The 20,938-nt window shown below is 42.5% G+C and overlaps 1 protein-coding gene across 1 annotated transcript in view; it reads left to right on the top strand.

The window, feature by feature from the left end:
* LOC311248383 (DDB1- and CUL4-associated factor 15-like) overlaps nt 1-5,672 on the top strand; it is a gene marked incomplete at both ends in the record, with an annotated part of 65,600 nt that extends 59,928 nt beyond the window's left edge. Inside the window, 3 exons of the mRNA XM_084339272.1 lie at nt 233-337; nt 5,181-5,305; nt 5,614-5,672. Of these exons, the coding sequence (XP_084195398.1) occupies nt 233-337; nt 5,181-5,305; nt 5,614-5,672 (289 nt within the window). The remainder of the gene's footprint in view (nt 1-232; nt 338-5,180; nt 5,306-5,613) is intronic.
* Nucleotides 5,673-20,938: the final 15,266 nt, after the last annotated feature.

Below are 20,938 nucleotides of genomic sequence, written 5' to 3' on the forward strand. Positions count from 1 at the left end.
CGTTCTTCTCCTTAACCCCTTTCATCTCCTCCCTTTTCTCTCCTATCCTCCCTTCACTCATCTCCTTACCCCTCATCTCCTCCCTCCTCTCCTTAACACTTTTATTGACTGAATGCTTTTCTTTCTATGCAACCGTTCCTAGTGTAGCTCCTGTACAAACAGTCCATCTGACCTCTGTAATAATAATATTGTATAATATTTGGTGTCTCTTATCCTATCTTTTCATTTCCAGATGGACCACTTGGAACACCAATCTGCAGGTCAGCTGGGACCTCAACACGGGAGTGTGTTGCACCGTCGGGGTCGGTGACCTCACAGAGGTCAAGGGTCAAACCAGGTGAGGACCCACTGCTGTCCATTCCTCTCTTTTGGCCATGTTGATATGTGATTGTTTCTATCCCACGGTTCTTTGTGCCAGGTAATTTTCACTGTAATTTCCGGTTCCAGGCCAGTCAAAATCTCCCAAACAACCATTAACTCATCCAGCGCCATCGCTTAATCAGCCAGGGGGCGCTAGAACGCCATCGCTTAATCAATGGGGAGACTGCGAGATTTGCGAGTGCTTAAAATTAGGGATGCACCGATATGAAAATTTGCCACCGATACCGATTGTTCAACTAACACAATCGGCCGATACCGATATTTGTGGCAAATTCTTTTTGTTAATATTTTTTCTTTTTTTTGTAATATATATATATTTTTTTATGAAACTACTGTATATTTGTGTTACAAATTGTGCTCACCGATATGAACATAGGCCTCTTTACTTACTTAAAAAAAGGAAACGTCAAGAAATAGCACTATCTCTCTCCCAGTATGGTCTGTCGGGCTGCAGCTAGCTACCAAAGTGCAGTAACAGATCATCATCATTCCAATATATTCAGGTGTTAAACTTTCAAAATGGCTAGGTTAAGTTATGAAAGCTGGAGGGAAAACAGTAGGATTTGAGTTACTGCACTTTGCCTGTACATTACCTGTATAATTATTTAAGGAAATCGTGCAGCAGAGTGCAGTATCTGCTTTTTTGGGGTTAATTAAAATAATTATGTCATTTTGTATGCCTAAAGATTACTTCATTAATACATGTTAAATCTGGGTACTATCATCTATCTACCTATAACACATTTTGGATGACAAGTCAAAACACTTTAAAGCCATTTTTCACTGTTTGGAAGTTACTGCGGTCTGCCTGGGTTTTGAGTGTGATTTTGTAGTTACTGCAGTTTTTAAAACCCCATATTTCCAAAACTGAGCGACATTAACATCTGAAACTTGGTCACAAGATAAAACATTTATTGACAAGGTCAATTTCACTCATAACTCAATTTTGACTTTTTTCGAGTTACTGCGGTTAGCCTTGACAGGGCAGTATTGTCTCAACCAGAGCTCTCAACCAATGAAATTTTGATTGACAGTCGATTCTGCCAATTACGTCACACACCGCTTGCACCCGCCTCTGCTGTTACCACCAATCGGCAAGCGCGTATACATTTTTTACTTCCGCTTTTGTCCGCCATTGATTTTGACGAGAGGTATTCTACAACAACAACAAACGTTGCGCCGCCGTTTAGCTTTTAGCTCCGCAGGATGACTAAATGAGGCATAATGATTTTACTGCAACGAATGTTATAATAAAACAAAGCCTTTCTATACATGTGTCTGATTGAAAACTTTATTAACAGATTGCAGAATGGGTAAAAACAGGGCTCTATGAGCAACGGAAGGAACTGAGCTAGTATGAACGAGTATGCTTGCTACGTTCGGGTAAATAATATGCTGATGTTATTGAACGTGTAACACTAACTATATAACGTTAATGCCACAAAACGAATGCCTTGTTAATCATAAGTAGTAACTTTGATGCAGTAGCTTGTGTGTGTGTGGGGGGGGGGGGGGGACTGGGGACGGCGCTGTGCAGGTCGCGAGTGAACTTTTTTTTGTCTTTTGACGCTACACAAATTGATGGATATTTATCGGCTACTGCCATCGGCACATTCGAGCTCATAGGCCGATTGCAGTCAACAAGGCACTTATCGGCCGATATTGATACCCGACCGATACATCGGTGCACCCCTACTTAAAATATATCTTATATTATAGCTATGGGTCTAATACACCCGTCGGTTGTCAGTGAGTTGCTTCCAGTCAACATGCACAAAACTGATTGTTTTTTCATCCGTACATTTCCGTTTTATACCGTTTTGAATATGAGTATAGTTTTGGTGATTCTTAGTAATCCCAGGAAAAGACGCGATAATGGCGTTTTAGTGGAATACACTAAACACGTTGTAATTTTTCGCCTGATTATCGAATCTTCCTGAAATCAACACTAGATTATCATTATTATCCTTCCTCGTGCATACATGAAATGGCCCTCGTAGCGCGGCGCTCCCCCCCCCCCCCACCTCCTGCACCCAATGGTAAACAGCCACACACACACACAGCTTTGATCGCGGTAGAAAGAAATATCAGATCAACGCAAGATTTTATATATAGAGTCTTTACCTGGTCTCTGATGTAATGCAAGAAATAATCCAATAATCTGATCGCCATTCCAAATACTGCTCGTGGAGATCCGTCCCACATTGCCCGGCATTACATATGAAGGGGGGGGGGGGGGGCAGCATCGCAGATGTAACGTTGTAAACACTATTCCTGTCGGAGTATTTAAACCCCGCCCGCACGGCTCAGATCGGCCCAGAAAAGAAACTACACCATTTCTAATAGAGTGCAGTACCGACTGGACGGCATAGGCGGCGGTATTTGCCCTTTTGCGAGCTCAGACCCATTCCCAATGATAACATCAGGCTGGATGGATGAAAAATGAATGGATATAGCTAATAAAAGAAATAACTATTAAAACCCGACTTTTCTCATGACTGGTGCTGAACAACAACAACCTGAGTGTTTTCTGTGAGCCAGCTAGCTATTAGCCACAGCTGTGAATGAACGGTTTTCTTCTGGTATTAGAAACAGCCAGTTTCACTTGGATGTGCAAGTCCTCCTACTATCTTGTATGTAGTACGACTACGACATACTGCACTCCTTGTCCCGAACAGTAAGCTCTAACGGCATGTAGTATGGTACATACATAATTATATGTTTGTGGAACATACTTTGAATTCGGCTGCAACTAGTGTCTTGTTTTCTCCCGTTGTGTGTGAAAGCTCACACTGTCTACTAGTTGGTATACCTTTTCAGTATACTAGCTCAGAACATTTTCAACTTTGTTAGTAGTGAATAGGGATGCCCCCCGAAACCCGGTTCTAAACGGGAACCGGTACTAAATTAGAAAAAAAGTATTGATAAGCTCCGACGTTTTCGGTTCTGCTATTGATACTCGAGATATTATGGAGTTTTTTTCAGAGGAATTTAAATGTTGCGAACTATCTCTCCTCTCTGTCTCTCTCTGTCTGCAGGAGAAGCAGGGCTGTTAGTTTACACACACTCGTGAGCGACACTCACACAAATGCACATACGGGTACTTGGCTCCGTGCTGAAGCGCGCAGCACACAGACCGAGCTCTGCGCTCATCATGGTGGAGAGAACAAAACGAAAGTCTGGGTACACTTTACGAAAGTCGATGCCGACAACGCACGTTGCCACAAGTGCAATAAAACATTTGCAAGTAAGGCAATACAAGCAATTTGTCAAAACATCTGTTGTCAAAAACATAACATTAGTCTGCAGAAATGAGCGACATTTTCAAGGTGAAAATAAAGAAGGATCCAGGAGCTTATTTACTGGGACTCCCATCAAAGGAAAATAATTTGACACCCTTACAATTCAAACTATTTGATAAACTTCTGCTTTCAACCCGGAAATGCATTTTGATAAACTGGATTAAGGATAGGCCTCCATCCATACAGATGTGGTACAGAGAGATCTTCAGTGTGCTACCCCATGAAAGACTCTGCAATGCATAGAGGCAACGACGCTTCCTTTCAGGATGTGTGGGCCCCACTATTGGACTACTTTCCTGCTACAATTTCTCAGATCCTTCTAAAGGCCCAATGCCCCATTGTATGGACAGACTTTGGATAGAAAAAAAATAATATATGTATATATATGTATGCATACATGTGAATGGGCTTGAGGCAAGTGCAGTACTGGGCAGTGCCTGTCTGGGTTAGATTTCCTTTTTTTGCTTGTTTTTCTTTTTGATCTGTTTTTGCTGGCATGACGGCATAGATGAACTGGAGGAACCCCCCCCCCCCCCCCTTCTGTCCCAATGTGTGTTTTGTAATGTAAGTAACTATGTGAAAAATCTTTTAAAAAACCAATAAAAATATCAAAAGAGAAATGCGCCGTTTTCGACTGCTTTGCTAGCAGTGTTCCACGTCCACTGCAGGTAAGCCAAGATACGGAGTTAGCTAGGCTAATAACTAATTATTACGAATAGGCTAATAAATAAAATATAATTGCTTAGCTACAAATATATTTGAAAGATGACACATTTTTATAGATCGTCAGGCTGAGGCTGCAGCCACCATGTCCCAGCCCACCCCTCCTCCCTCTACCACCACCGGTCCCAGCCAAGCCCAAAGTCCCTTCACCCTAGCTATAATATTTATTTATAACGTTATATAAAAGAACATTGCTGCTGTTGCTGAAGAAATATTTATTTATTATATTTATTTATAAAGTTATAAATAATAAAGCAATGTCGATTTTGTTCTTAATTAATTGTATTTCTTTCTTGCAAAATAATAAAAAAGAACCGATAAGAGTATAGATAAAGTACTGAACCGTTAAGCAGTATCGATAAGAGTAGTAGTATCGATAAAATCCTAACAATACCCATCCCTAGTAGTGAAACAGCAGAAATATGAACACACACCGTACTTCATTACACTTGGTGAATGATATGTTGTTTGTTTGTGTATTTTCCTACTGCATACTGGTAGGTAGTATACAGTATGGGCTTTCAGATAGTCTGACACAGACGCACACGCACGCATACACATTCTTGTATTTCTAAACTTGTGAGGACTATTGACTACATTCCATTGCCTATATTCTTTCCCTAACCCCTAACCTTAACCATAAGATTTTGCAAAATGTCCTCACTTTAACAGAATTAGCTCACCTTTCTATTTTTGCGGGGGCATTTGGTTCCCACAAGAGCATACACAAACACGGAGTTGCATTGTGCTAAAGGGATCTCTGTGTTTTGTCAGTGGGAGTGTGTTGAGTTCTTACAGGAGGATGTGTGAGAACACGATCATGCAGAGGCGTGTTCAGGATCCTCCTGAGACCAGATATCGTTCCATCAACTGTATGACCGACGACGCTGGGCTCAGAAGTAAGGTTCACACTCGCTGTCCAGTGAAACTTGTTGTTTTGGCTTTGTACTCCAGCGCCCCCCAATCCTCGGTCAGCTACTTTGGTTGCTCTTTTGATAGCAACCTGGGAGGAGAGAGCATGGCATTAAAGATTGTGGGTAAAGTGAATGGTAGAACTAGATTGTTAGCTAGAAAAGCTCAGCTACTTGATGCAGCGAGTCTTGGAGTGCTTGCTAACTCTTTAGTTTCCTGTTATTTTGATTATGCAATTTCCAGCAGCTGTTTTGTGGGTTATTGTTGAGGGCTGTCTAATTCTATGGTGTTTTAGCTCAACACATCAAGGACCACAATGGAAATAAGTCTGAGACTTTATTGTACAATCCTTGACAATTTTAAGCTGTGATGTAATCGTCTGATTGCCTTATTTATTGTCAAATTAATTAAACTAAATAGAACCTCCATTTTAGGGGAGCAAAGGTCATTTTAAGTTGTCATATTTGATATTTGGTTGTAAATTCTTTGTCATTTACAAATGATTTCAATGCCTGAGGTCTGCAACCGTTAAGTGGTCATTCATGTGTACAGTAGACTCCATTGGAATACTCAAACACAGTATGGGATATATAGTTTACTCCTGAGTGTTATGTTGTCCAGTAGGGGTGGGACGATCGATATATCGATCTATTATCAATGATCCAATAGGATCGATGCAATATTGCGATACTCTTATTTTGAAGATCCTGTGGCGAGTCTTATCCGCCCAACAGCACAGCAGTAGCGTCTGAAAAGCCGTGTAGACATTACAACAGAGAAAGGCTACATAGTGTGCCTATTTTGCGACCCGAAATAAGTCCCTGCTGTTTTATTCCGCAACGGGTCAAATGCATCTAACATGCTTTGCATCCTCGCCATTCCTTTATGCCCACGTTGCAAGACCGAAATTTACGTTACGTTAGCGTAAACTAACAAGCTAACCCTGATCAGAGCCATAGAGAGAACAGCAGAGGTCCATTAGTGGGGACTGGGGAAGGGGGGGGGGGAGGGGGGGGGCATTCTCCCTTTCTGTGTGTGTGTGTGTGTGCGTTTGGAAAAACGATGATATTATATTGATAGTAAATTTACTGAGGATGGACAGGTAATGTTCATATTTAAACTAGTGCTGTCAGGCGATTAAAAAAATTAATCTAATTAATTACAGCATTTGTAATTAATTAATCACATTTTAATCGCATAACCATTTTATGCCTGATATTCTATATTCTATAATCATATTTCAAATAGCATGTGTCCAGATGGCAGAATTCAGTACTGTATCTACAAAACCTTCTGTTTAATCATCTTCCATCTATTAATTTGCTTAGATTTTTCAGGTCTGGTCAATTTGAGCATGGTGTTATTCACACAGTCAAAGATAAAAAAAAAATTATTGATATTCTCATTTGGTTCATTACAATTTACTCAAGCCTAGTAACAGACACATTATTTCTGACACTGGGAATACATTCCCTGAGATCCAGAGATGTCCCTAGAATCGGATACCAAGAACATGCAAATGGACCATATTAAAAAAGAAAAAAAATAATCTGTAAATATGTATTCTACGTTCTTATGGAATGAATGAGTTTTTTTTTAAGTATTAAAACAATTTAAAAAAACGTATTTTTTTTGTAATACATTTTGAGTAAATTTTCATAACGCGATAATTTGCTGTGTAATTAATTAATCTAATTAACGCGATAAACTGACAGCCCTAATTTAAACATGAAAAATACAATACATAGTAAATGTATTCATGATCATCATGCAACATAAAACAATTGTAGGAACGGTTTGGGAGAGGAATGGGTTTTAGTTGTGTGTTGTGAGTTCCAAAATAATTTACTTAAAGCTCAATATATCAAAACATGGCACTTTACAGTGAACACGAGGTCTATTTGTATTAAAAACAATAGATTGGGGTGCTCCAGTAGCACACCATGTTACTGCGCTGCGTCGCGGGACTCCGTGCTGTGTCACGGATCTGGTTGACTCCGAGTTCGATTCCCGGACTCGCCGTCATTTGCCGAATGTCTCCCCCTGCTCTCTCTCCCGTTTCACCCTACAACTGTCGGTCATGCTTGACCAGAAAAGCGATAAACGCTAAAAAATAAAGTAAAAAAAAAAAAATAGATTGTTTTTCATTTAAATGTCATGATATTTCCGTTGCCTTTTTTGAGTTGATCTAAATGTTACTGATTGTGTTAAATGGGCATATAATATCGTCTCATATCGATCGCAGGCACCCGAATCGAATCGTATCGTGGCAGACTTTGTGATATCGGCAAATATCGTATCGTGATGAAACTGGTGATTCCCAAATCCCACCCCTATTGTCCAGTCCCTGTCGATTCAAATATCTAAATCATCCCTCTCTTGTCACTATAAGTGAAAGTACAGATTTGTGCAATTTCGGTTACTTTTTCCTGTCCAATTTTACTATGGAAGTCGATGGGGAAATCGGGACAAGAGAAAGCCAGGCATTGCATCTGTACTTTCACTAAGTTATAGTTGACAGGAGGGTGATGATTTATGTTTTCTTGGACTGGTCCAAAATAAAACTCGGAGGTCAATTGCATATCCCACACTGTGGAATGTTCAGAACACCTTCAGCTTGTAATAGATGCTCCAATATTTACCTCCATTTCTAAAGGACTGAGCAAATGAGCCATGGTCAGGTAAAACCTTTTTTTGAAAGGTCTCTGGTGCAGTGTGTCATGGTGCATTGAAAAAGCCTGTAAGATGATGTATAGATAGGAATTCTATGATTCCTGATGCCAGTCGTCCCCTTCTTTTGATCTGTAGGCTCCGCCATGGCATATTATGACCCATGCATCTGGATCTTAAGATGTTAAGGGATGTCCGCTGATGACGACAGCCCACGAGTGTCAAAAAACACATGCATTTACATACACACACACATATTGACACTGCCTCGTCTACAGTCCAGAGCATAATCTTACCTGCTAATAGGGAGGTGTAGTCTGACGTCACTTTAGTTTTCTGCGCGGTCCACCCGCATATGGATTTATCATTAGGGAAATGGATTATTGGCTATTGTAACAATTCTGCCTCATGAACATTGGCAAGCTTTCCATTTTTGAACAAAATGAGTACCCTTCTATCACTAACATTATTGTTTAAGCATTTTTTGTTGAAATAAAGGTAGTTATAAGGTTTTTAATTTGTTGTTAAAAAATAACTACACTTACCAGTAGAACGCCTGTCGTTCAGTGCTGTCGCTCGCCGTCAGCAGCGCCAGAGAGAAGTGTAGTTCCTCAGTGAACGAAAACATAAACGTTGTTATTTTGCTACCTTTACGATTAACACATTGGACGCGAGGTTGCTGTGTACCGTGTGGTAAGAAGGCCACCGCTTTAAAGAATAGGAATACATGGCAGTGTTTGCAGGGCTCAAACTATATTATATATCATAGCTATGGATATAATACTATTGCCCATTTGACATTGAGTATCTAATTTTTTCCCTCAATCCATGCATTATAAACGCTTGTCCTGCCCGACAAGGAAAACCCGGACCGGACTTTTTTAGATCGACGCACAACCCAAGCCAGAGAGTTTCAAAGGATGTGCAATACCGGCCGCAAACGGCAGGCGGCGGTATTGGATGTTTGCGATCTCAGACCCATTCCCAATGATAACATCAGGCTCCCTGGATGGATAATAAATGGAAATGGCGAATAAAAGAAATAACGACCAAAACCCGACTATACTCGGGTCTGGCGCCGAACGTTCGGCGAGTTAACCCGACTATACTCGGGCCCGGCGCTGAAAGTGTTAATTGCGATTTTTTTTCATGTTGAGCTATCAAATCAAATCAAATTTATTTGTAAATTTAGATTGTGGATGAATACACACAGAAAGGTACACCATGCCAATGTTCATGCTTTATTTGTTTTAAACGAGACGATTTAGAAATGGGTCCTTTGGAAATACATGGCGATTTCAAGAGGGGTGGACCGCGTGGGAAACGGCAATAACGTAACCACTACACCTCCCTATGTCGCTCAGTGAATACGCTTTGATAATACTTCATTATTACACCTGTTGACTTGAATCTGTACAATTGAACAAACTATGCTCTGGGTCTAATTCTGTAAAGCAGAGGTGTTGGAGGCAATCTGCATTGTTTTTTGTTTTTTTTAGAATGATCCTTTGTCTTGTTGTAATTGTGTACTGTATTTCAGTATTGCAAATTGCAACCATCAACCAAGGTCGACTGAACAAAGATTATTTTAGGATTCAGATTTTGTTTTTATACATGAGATGTGCTGTTTATTCTAGCGTGAGTGTCCTATGTCTAACAGTTCTAACTGTATGCAAGATCCACACCTGTTTATTGTTCACCAGGTGCTTTTATCACTAGAATATGTGGGGATGTGTGCGTGTGTGCATGTGTTTAATATGTATGAAGAAGTTGTGGTTCTGGTGCCTCATAGATTCTGCTGCTCCCAGACAAGAAGTCACTTGTTTTCTCATCTATTCCATCTGGTCTGGACCGGTTCAGTCCAGGTGTCAGTGGTCTGTATCTCCACGTTAATATAGAATTAAGCAAAAGGAACCTAGAACTGCGCCATGTTGTCTCTTAAAGAGCAACCACACACTAAAAACGAATCTGCATGGATATTTTAGCTGGCTGTCATTTGAAATTATGAGGGTTGTAAAATTGTGCTGTGATTTTGAATGTTAAAAATACATTTGAGTGATTCTAGAGTATCGAGGTAAAGCTAATTCAGAGATGTTTCTAAACACATTATACATGTTAGAAAACATGTGAAAATACTGAACTATTGTGTAGTTTTTCACCATTTTTGTGTTCATGATTTTTCTGGGCAGGCCTAAAATTACGAACAATTAGCGCCATACTCAGGGAGATTTTGGTAGTCTAATCTAGTTTGCTAGTTAGTCCATTTCTAACCAAGTAGGGTCCATTTGATAGATTTGGCATTCTTAGCAAAACGCTTAAGCTAATGCTAACAGTCTCATGTATGTGAAAGGCAAATGTAAAAACGTACAACCATACTGTAGGGTGTATAGTTTTATAACACATTTTGGTTGTCTAACCTTGCTTGCTAGTTAGTCTCGCTTTCTAACCAAGTAGGGTCCATTTGATAGATTTGGTACGTTTATAGCAAAACATTTTAGTGATTGAATGGGAAAAGAATGGTGCTTGAGTTGAAAGGGAGCTGTCAATCAACCATGGTCTGACCACGCCCCCACAACTGAGCAGCCAGATGCGCTCCTTTTTGATGTTAACGTTTCTAATCATTCAAAATTGGCTGGGTGGTTAATACGTTTTATGTAGTGTTACAAACTCAGAACATATATATTCACTTTACCCCAACTTAAGAATTCCGAATCACGACACAAAATAAAACCCTGGTCATTTTAAATGACAGCCTGCTAAATGAGTAACATCCACCTTCAAATGGTTTGCATTTCTAGCTAACATTTTAAAAACATTTTCTAAAATGAGTAAATTACATCTATGGGCAAAACCCTGTTTCTATTGGCTGAGCTTGGTAACCTTGAACCTTTAGATGGCATTCCCTGTACAGATGTATTGGTGTTGTGTGGTTGCTCTTACGTGTTGGAACATTTAGTCTTTTTTATGTCATGGAAGCAGTCAGCTGCTCATCCAATCAAAACCATGCAGTATGGTGACAGAAGTGAGACTATGTGCTATTGGGATATTTTTGATCAAATAAAATGTTAAAAGGGTTGCTTTTTTATTCCCCCCCCCCCCCCCCCCCCCTCTTTGCTGTTGGCAATAAAGTTCAAAAAAAATTGCTTTTGTATTCTTTCCCAAAAGTGGCTTGACATGATTGGTTGAATGTGGATGACTATGAAGCAATGTCTGGTGTAGGCTGTTATAGATTGATGCAGACTGCCCAAATAACCATAGTATCCTTAAGAAATAACTTTTGAAAAAGGAATTTGGAGAGCAATAGCATTCTTTTAAGTTGGTGAATAATAACGCTACAAACTTGGATCACAGATTTACAAATGTCTTCAAAAAAAAAGCACAACGGGGGCCTTATTTGTAAAAAGGTTCTTTATGACAATCCTGTTGTAAATTCAAAAAAGTTAACCTCACTTTTATGTAATGGTGAAAACCCATTTCCACCTTTTCCAAATGTATTCTTAGTTTGAAGTGGTTGTATGATGGAATCTAACTAAGATTTTAAGTTGAACGTTTTTATAAATGCCGCCCCATATCTTTATTTTTAAATATATAATGGGCCAGGTTTATGAAATGGCTTCCTGGTTCAACTTTTTTTGTATGCCTGTCCCACAGTGCAAAACTTCCATCAACAACTACTCTTAAAAACAAAACGATAAAAAAAAAAAAAAAAAAAAACTAGATGTGCAGTTCACTGTGAGATGGGCTGGGACCATGATTGTTGATACCTGGAAACCACCATTGTTATGCAGCTAGCCCATGGTACAATACAAACACAGCCAAACTACTTTGAATATTCCATCAAAATATGTCACTTCTTAAGGCAATAATGGTTTAAAAGGAATACAACGTTTGGATATATGACAATGTTCACAGAGGTTACATAACATACAGTATGTTTAACATGTAGTTTTGCTATAATTTATTTGGATATGCACAAAATAAACATCAAATTTTAAACGATAAAATCTTGAAAACCAGATGCAAGGGAGGTTTATGTACAACAAGCTGGTACTATGGATGCCATGGATAAGTGCTGTGATTGGTTGGTATATAAGCTTTGACCTTGTACCATGGCCCAATCACAATCCAACCGCTGTAGCTGAAGATTGATTTGGTAGGTTGTAGGAAATCACTTTACAAATTCAGTTTTAAGTGTTCAGACCATATTGTGTTTCCCTCTGTGTGTGTGTGTGTCTTTGTACAACAATGAAAGAATTGATGGGTGACTGAACAACAAAGAGCAAGGTGGGACCATGACTACTCCAGACTGTCGCTGCTTCAATATTTAGCTCACCTACTATGGCTCATAAATACCGTAATTCCTCTAATAGTAACCGGGTCTCAAATACAAGCCGGGTCTCTATTAATGGCCGGGTGCGCTCTTGAGCTAAGCAATTATAAGCCGGCCTCCTAATACAAGCCGGGTTACTAATGTACTGAGCTGCATACTGAGCTAGTTACTTGATTTCACTTTGAAAACGTTGAAATGACCAGTGACCACCTGTAATTGCACTGTTTACTATTTCATACAGTACTTGGTTTCAATAAATGAACCCAGTACATTTTACTGGGTTCAAACTGACACAAAATGTTGATTTATTCATTATGATCCGTTTGAAAATTTGAAATATAGGCCTCCCTCTTATACAGGCCTCCTCCTAATACAAGCCTGGTACCCGCTACAGTTGAAACAAATACAAGCCGGGGTTACTATTAGAGGAATTACGGTATTACAAAAATGCCACAGACTACTTTAGACAGTATTCTTACTTATTAATCCACTTTACATATCTTAGTATAATGAGAATAGGCGTTTAATGCTATCCATCTCTGGTAAAAAAAAAAAAGGGACAGGTCTATTAGTTGGCCAAATTCAAAATACATGATGGGAAACTAGAGAGGAGAGCGTGACATCCACTAACAGCTGTGCAGGGCTTCCCAAGGTGTTTAAAGACAAATACATAAATAGCATCTAATATAAGAAACCGTTACATTTTTTACATTAAATTCAGATCCAGAGTTTGCCACATGGAATCAATACAATCAGAGTTTCTTCATACACAATCATAAATATCATACCATGGACATTAAATTACATGGACTATTTCATTAAAGTTGGCAAATACTGTATATTCGCCACCAGAAGTCAGCCAAGGGGCGGAATGTCCCTTTAAAACCTTTGTGCATCCCTGGGACAAAAAACTTCCCAACTGTAGATAATGTACATACTGTACTTGGGATAACCTTGTCTTGATTTATTGCATATCCCCTGAAATTAAGTCAGGCAGTTTTTCTGGGGCAAAAGATGAAGTCTGCATTTTTTTTTATCCTATAGTTTGCCCTGCAAAAAAACACTGCACACATTGTACCCTTGGGACAAAAAACGTCCCAATTGACTCCAATGTTAAACAGGTTAAAACACGTTTTTTGAAAACGACGCCATTGCAGATTGAATTTAAAAAAGAAAAAAATCATCTAGGCCCCTTTAAGGGCATTTGCATACATGATTACTCATTTCTTTCAAGATGGCCGCATTGCGTCATCTATTTCCGGTGGCCACAGCTTGTGTTTACCGCTTGTATCGGAGGAAGCGTGCGGAGGACTTCAGGTTTCCCTTGTACCGCCTATGGTAATCAATCCCTGGCGGAGTCAGTGGTCCCTGCCTGCTTCAAGATGTCTACCATCATCCCTGTACCGAAGAAACCCTCCCCAACATGTCCAAATGACTACAGACCGGTGGCACTCACCTCTGTGGTCTTGAAATGTTTCGAGAGGCTGGTCAAGGACCACATTTGTGCCTCCCTCCCCAGTGATATGGACCCTATGCAATTTGCATACAGGACAAACAGGTCCACTGACGACGCAGTCTCCCAGGTACTGCACAGCACCCTCTCTCACCTTGACCGCCAGAAGGGGGGCTATGTGAGACTGTTGTTCATTGACTACAGCTCAGCGTTCAACACCATAGTCCCCACCAGACTGGTGGACAAGCTGATCGAGCTGGGTCTGAGCTCCGCCCTGAGCGCCTGGGTACTGGACTTTCTGAGTGGAAGACCCCAGGCGGTCAGGGTGGGGGGTCAGACCTCCAACACCATCACCCTGAGCATCGGGTCCCCCCAGGGCTGTGTTCTGAGCCCCCTGCTGTACTCACTCTACACACACGATTGTGTGGCCAAGTTCAGCTCCAACTCTATAGTGAAGTTTGCAGACGACACGGTGGTGGTGGGGCTGATCTCGGACAACGACGAGAAGGCCTACCGGGAGGAGGTTGAGGTACTGGAACGCTGGTGCCAGGACAACAGCCTGCTCCTGAACATTGGTAAAACCAAGGAGCTGATCGTGGATTATAGAAGAGGACAGCAGGAGACACACACACCACTGATGATTAACAGGGCTACCGTGGACAGGGTGAGCAGCTTTAAGTACCTGGGGGTCCACATCTCAGAGGATCTGACATGGTCAACACACATACCGGTAGACACAGTAGTAAAGAAGGCGAAACAGCGCCTCTACCACCTGAGACAGTTAAGGAAGTTCAGAGTATCGGGGAAGATACTCCAGTCCTTCTACTCAGGAGCTGTAGAGAGCATCTTGACCGGAAACATCACTGCCTGGTATGGAAACAGCACGGCACAGGACAAGAAGGCCCTACAGAAGGCCCTTACTGGAGCGTAACAGTAAGAAGCATTTTGTATGAAAGTATTCTGTACTTCTGTATGACAACTATTAAAGAACTTGAACTTGAGAGTGGTGCGCTCAGCCGAGCGTACCACGGGTATTGCACTACCTCCCCTGCAGGTTCTATACAACAAGAGGTGCAAATCCAGAGCCTGCAGAATAATGAAAGACCCCCACCACCCCAATAACAGCCTGTTCCAGCTGCTGAGGTCAGGCAGACGCCTGCGAACCTCAGTTACTAGGACAGAGAGGCTTAGGCTCAGCTTCTTCCCCCAGGCCATCAGAGTCTTGAACAATGAACATTGAGTACCACTTTAACACTTTAGCATGAGCGGGCACACACTCAGGCCGCACGCACCCTCACTTATTGCCAAAAGGAAAGGCCACTTTAAATTAGTATTAGCAACAGTAACAGTGTATTGCACTACCAAAGCTACCTAGCATGTCCTATATGCTCTGTAAATAACTATGTACAGATACCGAGATATCACCATGTTACCTGTTAACTGTTACCCGTTATTGCACAATTTTATTGTTACCTGCTACCTGTTATTGCACAATTTTATTGCACAAAATTTTTGTATTGGATTCTATTATATGTTGTACCACTGTATTGCACATCGTTGCGGGCAAGACCACCCGCATTTCATTGTATATCCGTATGCCGTGACAAATAAAACTCTTGACTTGACTTGACTTACCGACCAGTTGGAGAACATGCGCACAACAAACAGGTAGGGGAGGGGGGAATTGGCACAACGACTAAATTGGGACGGGGAGAAAACGGAAAAAATCTGAGAAAGAGGATAAAAAATTTAAATTAAAAAAATACTTGTTTGGAACCCGTTTAAGACGGAAAACATGGTCACCCGCCATGATGACACAGGCTGCCTACCTCACAGTGTTCTCTGTAGAGGGTCTGGAAGGCCCGGACGTGTTCTTTAAAACCACGTTGAACCTCCACAGTATTCAAATCTTATGTATGTCAGTTTTAAATGGTGGATTCAAATAAACCATTTACTGAGTGAGTGAGTGTGCGTGCGTGCGTGAGAGTGAGTGTGTACCTGGTCCCCAGCCTGCGGGTGCGTAGCCCTATGAAGACAGATCTGATGAGCTTGCCAAAGGAGGCGGCGTTGACGGGCTCCAGCTTGTACTCCTGCATGGCAGTGCAGCAGGTAGTGGCAGTGTTGCACGGCAAACTCACCCCCTCCGCCCCCTCGTAGTTCTCACACAACCACTGCACCTGACGGAGGGGGAGAGGGGTGGGATTGTTTCATATTCAAATCTCCAACAGTCTTAATTATATCTCTTAGACGAGATATATCCAATCTTTCGCCGTCGACTAAAGACGCACTTCTTCAACCATTATCTGAAAAAAAAATTAAATAAATAAAAAAAATCTAACCCTAACTAACCTTACTGTCATGCACTTGTCCTAATAAACTAACCTACACTGTAGCACTCAACACTTTGATGAACATTGTTACTCAGCTGATAGAGTTGTACCCTTCCTGATGACTTGTCGTACAGAACTTGTAAGTCGCTTTGGATAAAAGCGTCAGCTAAATGACTAAATGTATATCAACATCGGACAGGAAATCAAATGTTATCCCATTTCAAAATGTTTATGTGGTCAAGTTGAAACCATCTCCAAACAAACTGTATTAGGCTGTGATCACATTGGAAACCTTTTTGAACACATCTGCGCCCTTTCCCCTATTGTTCTCAATGGTTTTGTCGCTTTCGGGCGCTCAACTGTTACAACTTTAGCCGCAGAGAGCACCAATGCCAATATCACCTTCTTGTCGACCAATTAAATAAACCGAGGGGAACGATAAATATGAGGTATATGAAGAGAAATCAAGAGTAAAACAAACCAATGAATGGACTCACGCCTGGAGGGCTGTGAGTAGTAATGTTAGTCATTTATATAACTTTAGCTGAGCTATCAAAAGTAATCAGGCCACGCCTTGCCTTTGAGCATCCAATGTGATCACGGCCATAGACAACTCAGGGGTGGGGGGTATCCCGAGAATTTGTTGGACATAGCAACAGTAACTAAGGGAGATGGAACTCCAACCAATCCCAAGTGCCGGGATCTTTTCTTGACCCTCCAATCATACTATGGCAACCGTTGCTATCCACCTTAGCTTGACCAGTTAGTCATGCTTTGAGGGACTGTATATAGCTAGTCACTAACCATACAGCCCACAGTTAGTCATGCTTTGAGGGACTGTATACAGCTAGTCACTAACCATGCAGCCCACAGTTAGTCATGCTTTGAGGGACTGTTAGACCATTGTTAGACCATGCCTCCCACTGGTCGGCTGCAATGTGGACGAAGCCTTGCATCACGTGTCCCCTCCGGTACACGAGGAGGCAGCTGTCGCATCTTTTCACCTGCACAGCGCGATCTCTCACGCTGCCCCCGTTGCTTCCTGATTCTGCTGTACAGGCGCACCAACCGACCTGTAGGAGTCGCTGTCCACAACGTCCGATCCCCACCCACCGGCTTTCCCACCCCTTAATACTGCCAATTGTATTAGTATGAACGACCAGCCAAGCCGGAAGCAATGCCTCGAACCCAGCATCTCCTGCGTTAGTGGCGAGCGCCTTGCCCACTGCGCCACTTAGCCGCCCATGGCTCTATATTAGTTGAAAGAAAATCAATTGACAATCTTCTTGGTCCAGAGATTTATTAAATCTTGCGTCAGCAACAGTAATCAATCGTGAGCGGAGCTTGGGATCGGTCAATCGCTACAGGAGCTGAATCGAACGAGGATTGGGGTGAGTCTGTACGAGGACTCACGGTAGCAGGCGGAGCGCGAGAGGTGGGGCTGGTGTAAGCCTGTCCGCCTCCTCCTCCCAGCATGTATCCACCCTGGATGACGTAACCCCCTCCGCCTCCTCCTCCCCCGGTTCCGCCCGTGGTTACAGTGGCGGGCTGCAAGCTGGCGGTTACATCGACCTCTGACTCTGAGGTGGGCGGAGCTTCATAGTAGACGGTGGATGAAGTGGGAGGGGTTTGAGAGAAAAGGGAAGACTCAGAGTAAGGGTAGCTGCTTGAACGTCGAGAGAGAGAGAGAGAGAGAGAGAGAGAGAGAGGCACATACACACAAAATAAACATACAGTCTGGTCACAAGCGGAGGTGATGTATGGTGTTCCTCTGTACTTCCCTGTACTCACATGGTGGAGGTGGTCACAAAGGTGGAGTCCCCTGCTCCATCCACATACTGCACCTGGCCAGCGCCCAGAATGCGTGAATACTTTCGGCAACCAACATGCCCTTCCGCGTTGCTCTGATTGGCCGAGCGTGCGCATGAGCCGCGACGCGCTCCTCAGCCAGAAGGAATACTAAGCTCCAGTTAAGCTCATTTATACCGTAACGAATCATTAAAAAAATATACCGTTAACTGGAATATGTTGTTTCTTTACACATATGTTGGATTATGTAATTGGTTTGTCATGACAAACCAATAAAAAATCGCGCGACTCGGGCATCGCTGAGGCTGAGCTCATCAACGACCCTCCGTGCTCTCTCTCCCGCCACCAGCGCAGCCTCGCAGACCGCCGTCGGCTCCAGTAGCTCCGGTAGCGGTAACTTTGTTTGTACGAGGAAGTCCGAGGTAAGCGACAGCTGTGATTGGAGGATCAAGAAAAGAGGGCAGGGTTTGAGATAGGTCCATTGCTGCTGTGTTACGCGTTGTACTAATGACAAAAACAGAAATCCAAATCGCAAGTTTTATACCATCACGGAGGAAAAAGTGGCTGGGAGCTAACTTTAGCTACGTTAACCTAGACAAATAGCTACATGCTGAGCTAACGTCAACCACATCATATCGAACCGATAGAAGCTTATCCCATCCAATCCCACGTGGATGTTTGATCGGGTAGTGGCACACGTGGTACACTACCACCACGTAAGATAAGCTCCTATCGGCTCAATATATATGATGTAACCAACGTTAGCCCAGCATGTAGCTACGACTACCACAACACCAGAATCAGGGGGAGCTTATTTGACTCATATCTCGCCTTAGAATCACCAGAAAGGCTTTCGAAATAGTGAAATGCCATGTTGGCCTCAATATTTTCAAAACAAATCGTATGCAAATGTTATGAAATGAACAAGAATGTGATAAAACGGGGCGGTCAGGTGGCGTAACGGAGATTGCGTTCGTCACCAACCCCGGAGCCGGGAGCGGCTGGATTCGCCTGTTCGAATCCAGCTCACAGCTCCGGGGTTGTCACCAGCTTGGCTGGCCGTTCACACTAATACAATTGGCAGTATTAGAGGGTGGGAGAAGCTGGCGGGGTGGGTCCGGGTCGTTGTAAACAGCGACTCCTACAGTTCGGTCGGGACGCCTGCTAAGCGCGGATAGGACCTGAGTGGGATAGTGTGATCCTTCCACACGCTACGCCCTCTTAGTGAGAGTCCGCGCTGCCAGGTGAAAAGAAGCGGTTGATTGGCTCGACGTGTGTCGGAGGAAGCACGTGATAGCCTCCACTCTCCCAGACCGACTGTGGGGGGTAAGTGCGCAGCGACCAGGAAGGGGATTGGGAATTGGCATAACGACTAACATTGGGATGGGAGAAAATCGGAGGAAAAATGGAGGGGGAAAAAGACCAATACAAAAAGAAAAAAAGATTATTTTTAAAACATGTAATAAAAACGGAGCTCAACGCATGTATTTGATCGTAGAAATCAGTTTGTTACCCTCATACCAAGATGGCGGCGGTCTCGTGACATCAGAGTGTCTTCGAGAATCTGCAGTGGAGAAACAGCGCCTATACAGGTAACGTAGAGATGCTGATCCCGAAAAGCGACAAAGATATTTAGAGAAAGAGAGGGTGAAATGGAGAAAGGATAAGGAGACAGGGAAAAAGCTGTCTATCAGTCAACTAAGTGACAGAGAAAGGAGAGCCAAGCGGCGCAAATGGAGAGTGCAACAACTGAGATGCAGAGCAGCCAAAACAGCAGTTGCAGCAACCATAGATCAGTGCATGACGCCGCCTCTAAGTCCAGACTCAGACCCAGGGCCAAATTCAGGGTCAGATCCTGGGTCAGATCCAGGCCCCTCAAGGTTAGAGGAACAAGAGAGAGAGAGAGAGAGAGAGAGTGTGTATGAGTGAGTGTGTGTATGTGTAAGGGGAGCATTTGAGTAAGTCACATGCATTGGTGAGTATTTGATTGTCAGTACAACTATTTGACTAATCTTTGCTTTATTGTGCTGCAGGCAACATGCTCAGGGGGGTTTAAGGTCAAAGAAGGAGAGAAAGAGGCTCCACCAAGAGCTGGAAAAATTGAGGAGTAGCCTGGAAAAAGAAAAACAAAAGCAAGATAAGTACAAAAAAAGGTACTTTCGCTTGAAGAAAAAAGCAGCATCCCCATCTTCCAAAGTCAACCATGACTTGAGCACCCCATCTGCACGGTTACAAGCAGGAATAACCCTCAAATTTCACACTGCACTGTTGAGGGACATAAAAAGAAAATATTTAGATTCAAAAGATGAACGAGAAAAGCAGATTATCTCCCAAATGTTATCCGGGAAGATTGTAAAAAGGCACCGCATGCAGAAGGAAATAGTGCCAGTGGTCTTCCAAGAAGAAGGTGGAAGACTTTGGAAAAAAATTCACTTTCTTTCACTCGTAAAGCAAAGCTCCGCATCCCAACACAGTTCAAATCAAATGTCAAAGCTTTCTATGACCGTGATGATGTCAGTCGAGTCACGACTGGAAGAAAGCAGACCATAACACGGCAGAAAGTTAAAAAACAAAAGAGATTTCTTGTTGATTCACTGCAAAATCTTCACAGGAAGTTCCTATCTGAAAATCCACACAGAGCTTTCTCCTACAGTCTCTTTTGCAGACTTCGACCCTTCTGGGTGGTACATCCCACCATTCAGGACAGCGATACGTGCATGTGTAAAATCCATGAGAACCTCGGCTTTGTGGCTGACAAGCTGAAGCAACTAAGTTTGCTTACCAATTCCAACTTTGAGCAGCTTATTGAAGAGGTCTCTTGCAGCACAAACAGTAAAGAGTGCATGTATGAAGAGTGTCCCACATGCAAACTGAAAAGCTTCCCACTGGCTACTGTTCCTGACACCAACATGCGTGTTGCATACATACAGTGGGTAATGGAGGAGAAGACCATGCTACAAGAAAAGAAGGCTGTGTCATTCAAAGTGACAGCTAAAAAACTAATTGAAAGCTCTGTAGAGGAGCTCAT

This window comes from Notolepis coatsorum, assembly GCF_963971535.1.
Source record: "Notolepis coatsorum genome assembly, contig: SCAFFOLD_267, whole genome shotgun sequence".
Lineage (NCBI taxonomy): Eukaryota > Metazoa > Chordata > Actinopteri > Aulopiformes > Paralepididae > Notolepis > Notolepis coatsorum.